General features: G+C 46.6%; 1 protein-coding gene across 1 annotated transcript; it reads left to right on the forward strand.

Moving 5' to 3' along the window:
- Window positions 1-735: 735 nt before the first annotated feature.
- On the forward strand, window positions 736-4,243 carry LOC311231855 (angiopoietin-related protein 4-like; the record flags this gene model as incomplete). Its single annotated transcript, XM_084318476.1, has 7 exons — window positions 736-1,221; window positions 1,380-1,490; window positions 2,167-2,254; window positions 3,021-3,134; window positions 3,250-3,345; window positions 3,541-3,819; window positions 4,062-4,243. The coding sequence occupies 7 exons, from the start codon at window positions 736-738 to the stop codon at window positions 4,241-4,243; spliced, it is 1,356 nt and encodes a 451-aa protein (XP_084174602.1).
- Between the last annotated feature and the right edge of the window lie 817 nt (window positions 4,244-5,060).

The following is a 5,060-nucleotide window of genomic DNA, read 5'->3' on the forward strand; positions in this document are numbered from 1 at the left end:
GTGGGGTGGGGGGGGGGGGGGAACTGTACATTGGAGGTGGTTTTCTGGGTGGGGTGGGTAGGCGGGGTGGGGTGGGGTAACTGGTCATTGGATTATCGACGAAACCTTACTTGGTCCCAAGAAGAGGGTCTCGTGTATTATTGGGTTAGGACATTTACTGTACATTGGAGGGGGTTGGGTTAGGACATTTACAGGGGCCAGTTTCGAATTGCAGTATATAAATGCATTCACAAGTGTACTGCATTTATATGCCTTGTATTGTATGCTATAATGTTTTTACATTGAATCAAGAGCAACTGTAATCATAACTGGTTCATAAATGCCAAGTTGTCTTACAAAAAAGATCCCTCATATTCTCTCATGAAAATCAATGGTGCATTTATTTATCATTTATAGGGAGGAATTTATTAATCTCTCTTAATCATTTTTGAAGTAGTCTGGCACAGGAATTCCAGATGACAATGCATTCAAATTGATCTCTAATCTCTAATCTGTATTCAAGTGAGTAACAGAGAGAGTTCATTGCATCATGGTCCAAGTGCTCAAATGAAAGAGGGGGAACTGGACATCTCCACGCCCACCCCCGGCTCCAGCAGCCAATCGGAGCGCCTCTGTCCGGGAGCATGGGGCAGGCAGGATATATAAACCTCCTGCCAGCCGCCCCACAAGACACACAGATACATGGAACTGAGACGAGCACTCCTTACCTCACTGGGACCACAGACACGATCAAACATGAACACGTCATTGCCCCTCCTGCTTCTTCTGGTGGCCGTTCTGCTGGACGTGGGAACCGGCTTCCCCTCCGAGAGAGGCTCGCGCGGCGGCAGCGAGAGGCACGCCTCCTGGGACGACGTGAACATCGTGGCCCACGGACTCCTCCAGCTGGGTCAGGCGCTGAAGGAACACGTGGACAAGTCCAAGGTCCAGATGAGGGACGTCACCGGAAAGCTGCAGGCGCTCAACAGCACCGTGGCCCGACTGGAGCGGGCGAGCGTGGACCACGACGAAGCTCTGAAGACCCGCGCCAGAGAGACGGAGAGGGAGAGGCTGGCGGAGGAGCTGGCCGATGAAGTGAGGATGAAGGTGGATGAGATGAAGGCGGAGAACCAGGGCATTCGGGCCCGGATGGAGCGGCTGGAGGAGCGGCTGGACGGGGCCCTACAGGAGGGGGGGTCGGAGGGCAACAACAGCCACTACAGCGGTGTCCCCTTTATCCAGGTGAGAGAGCGGTTTATGTTTTATTAAAGCACCGGTGGTAAGTCGTAGAAAGTCAAAAGCAACAAGGATTCCTAGATTACAGATGAAATGCAAAAAGTGGTCACTAGGAAATGTGCAGAGATGTTTTGGAGCTCATGAGTTCCCCTGCTTGTCCTCAGAGGTTACTGGAGGCCCAGAACAAACGCATCGATGACCTGGTGGAGAAGATCAAGCACCAGCAGGACAAACTGGAGAAGCAGAGCATCCAGCTGCAGACTCTCCAGAGCAAGGTGCGTCCATCCAGACCTGCATTCTATTGTTCAGATTCAACCTCTATTGTGCTCAGATTCAACCTCTATTGTGCTCAGATTCAACCTCTATTGTGCTCAGATTCAACCTCTATTGTGCTCAGATTCAACCTCTATTGTGCTCAGATTCAACATCTATTGTGGTCAGATTCAACCTCTATTGTGCTCAGATTCAACCTCTATTGTGGTCAGATTCAACAACTATTGTGGTCAGATTCAACCTCTATTGTGCTCAGATTCAACCTCTATTGTGCTCAGATTCAACATCTATTGTGGTCAGATTCAACATCTATTGTGCTCAGATTCAACATCTATTGTGCTCAGATTCAACCTCTATTGTGGTCAGATTCAACATCTATTGTGCTCAGATTCAACCTCTATTGTGATCAGATTCAACATCTATTGTAGTCAGATTCAACATCTATTGTGCTCAGATTAAACCTCTATTGTGCTCAGATTAAACCTCTATTGTGCTCAGATTCAACCTCTATTGTGCTCAGATTCAACCTCTATTGTGCTCAGATTCAACATCTATTGTGCTCAGATTCAACCTCTATTGTGGTCAGATTCAACCTCTATTGTGCTCAGATTCAACATCTATTGGTGGAGAAAAAAAAGGTTAACCATTTATTCCCCCCTTTCTATTCTATTCCTTCAGGTCACAAAGAAACAGCTGAAGTCACACAGACGCAGAGATGAAGAGATGGCTCTGAAGGAACCCGTGGAAGAAAACACTGCTCCAACTGGTGAGCAACATATCTATACTGTCTGGAGTCAACTGGAACGTTTTGTTTCACACCACAGATTTAAAACTGCCCTCGACGACAAACAACCTTTCCCCTAGTTTGGTTTTCCTTTAGCCTTCCCACTAAATGCTTACAACTGGTCAGAACCGCTGATCGTAAAAACAAAAAATGGTACTTGACAGCTTCAAACCAGCAACAGTAAAAGTCTTGTTGCAAATCAACATATATACACACACACACACACACACACACACACACACACACACACACACACACACACACACACACACACACCCACACACACACACACACACACACACACACACACACACACACACACACACACATGTATATATACTGTATACTTTTTTATATAAATTGCTCAGGTATATGGACAAGATGTACATGGCATCCTCTACAAGTTTAAACAAAAAAATATGGTCTATTCTGAAGAGAAAAATAATCTGAGAGGTCATTTTATATCTGCCCACATGAATTATGACTCATTTACTATCTGCAAAGTGTCGTAACGAGAGGAAAGTGTACCTTTACCCCCGAGTCTACAATAGCTACCGGTTGGCAGCGCAGCACATAAAGCAGTCCAAAGATCAAGGAAAACTAGGACACCAGCATTTCTCTCTCCCCAACTCACCTACTTTTCTAACGACACAAGCAGTGCTTAGTATGGACGGAGAACATCAACGTTAACACATTATCACTCTGTCGACTCTGAAATGATCTGACCTGCTTCGCGTTTTGCTTTCAGGTTTGGCCGCTGACTGCCACGAGCTGTTCCTGCGCGGCGAGAGGCGTAGCGGTGTGCACACGGTCCAGCCGCCCAACGCCGACTCTCTGGACGTCCTCTGTGACATGACCTCAGGTGAGGGAGTGGGGGAAGTCCTCCCAGGGGTTTTTCTGAAATCTGGACCGACGAGACAAAGCCGCTAGTCTTCAAGGTGCCAGGAATCTGACCTCCTCCCTCCTTTCCCTCACAGAAGGTGGATGGACCGTCATCCAGAGACGGCAAGATGGATCCCAGAACTTCAATCAGCTGTGGAGAGACTATCGAAGAGGCTTTGGCAACCTGAATGGTGAGCGATAGCTTTGACGAACAAAGGCCATAAAAAAAAAAAAACTCCTTTCCTGAAACATAGCAGTTCACTATGAATCTCAGTCACACCAACAATAACCTCTCTCTCTCTCTCTCTCTCTCTCTCTCTCTCTCTCTCTCTCTCTCTCTCTCTCTCTCTCTCTCTCTCTCTCTCTCCTCTCTCCCCCCCCCCCAGGTGAGTTTTGGCTCGGACTGGAGAACATCCGTTCTCTGACCCAGCGAGGCCAGTACACTCTGCAGGTGGAACTCTCCGACTGGAGGGGACAGCGAGAGTCTACTCATTACCGCTTCCACTTGGATGGAGAGGAGCAGAACTACGCCCTTCATCTGGACCAGGCCTCTCCTGGGGTTCTGAAGAGCGCCATGAGCACCGGACCCTCAGGTCTTCCCTTCTCTACCCCAGACAGAGACAACGATCCCAGCGCAGACCTCCACTGTGCAAAGCTTCTCTCAGGTAAGCCTGTTTTTCTAAAAGTCAATCAACATCCATTGAGCATTATTCACACGGTGGCCGTTGTGCTCTTAATATCATGCTCGGGTTGTGATTCCTCGATGGTAGAATCCCAACCCGAGCATGACATAAAAGCACAATAGCTGCCGTGCGGTGGATTACAGGGGGAATTCAATAAGCTGGTGGTTCAGTGACTGTGGCGAGGCCAACCGCATTCTTTAACATGAACGTTACTCTGTTTGCAGGTGGCTGGTGGTTCAGTGACTGTGGCGAGGCCAACCTCAATGGCGTGTATCCCAGAAGCTCCAGTCTCGTGAGGAGGAAACAGTCCAGAAGGCAACAGATGTTTTGGAAAACCACGAAAAGACACAACCACTCCCTGAAAGCAACCGTTCTGAAGATCGCCCCCGTCACGATCAAGCAATAGAAGATCGCACCCGTCACGATCAAGCAATAGAAGATTGCACCCGTCACGATCAAGCAATAGAAGATCGCACCTGTCACGATCAAGCAATAGAAGATCGCACCCGTCATGATCAAGCAATAGAAGATCGCACCCGTCACGATCAAGCAATAGAAGATCGCACCTGTCACGATCAAGCAATAGAAGATCGCACCCGTCACGATCAAGCAATAGAAGATCGCACCCGTCACGATCAAGCAATAGAAGATCACACCCGTCACGATCAAGCAATAGAAGATCGCACCCGTCACGATCAAGCAATAGGCCAATGAGTCTGCTTGGGAAACCATCTAGAATAGTGGACCAAAGACAATGATAAAAGCAGAGAGGGACAAACAGACTTGAGTTGGTCTGTCCACTGATATGCTCACAGGAAAATGGCATCTACCATGACCTAAAACATTTACCTTCAAAAGGTAGTTAAATTAATTGTATTGCTACTTTCAATATGCATATTTCTTATAGATCTATTCTGAAACACGAGGTAGCAAACTGTTTATATGCTATGCAATATGTTATTCCACTGTCTCAGTGAACACCAAGTCTTATTGACTACTGTAACCCTATTCCCTTTATAAGTGATGTACTTCTGAATCCTATCTTGTTTTGTAATGTTATATACAGTATTTTTTATTTTTCCATTTCTTTTGTATCATGTTTCAAATTACATTCAAACCTAAAGACTGTTCTAAAGTTTTACTACCGTTGAGTGAAAAGGTTGAAAAAAATGAAAAAAAAAAATAAAACTAATTAAACACAACCTTGTTTTATCAGTTTTTGC

The sequence above is a fragment of the Notolepis coatsorum genome (assembly GCF_963971535.1).
Source record: "Notolepis coatsorum genome assembly, chromosome: 7".
In the NCBI taxonomy this organism is placed as follows: domain Eukaryota; kingdom Metazoa; phylum Chordata; class Actinopteri; order Aulopiformes; family Paralepididae; genus Notolepis; species Notolepis coatsorum.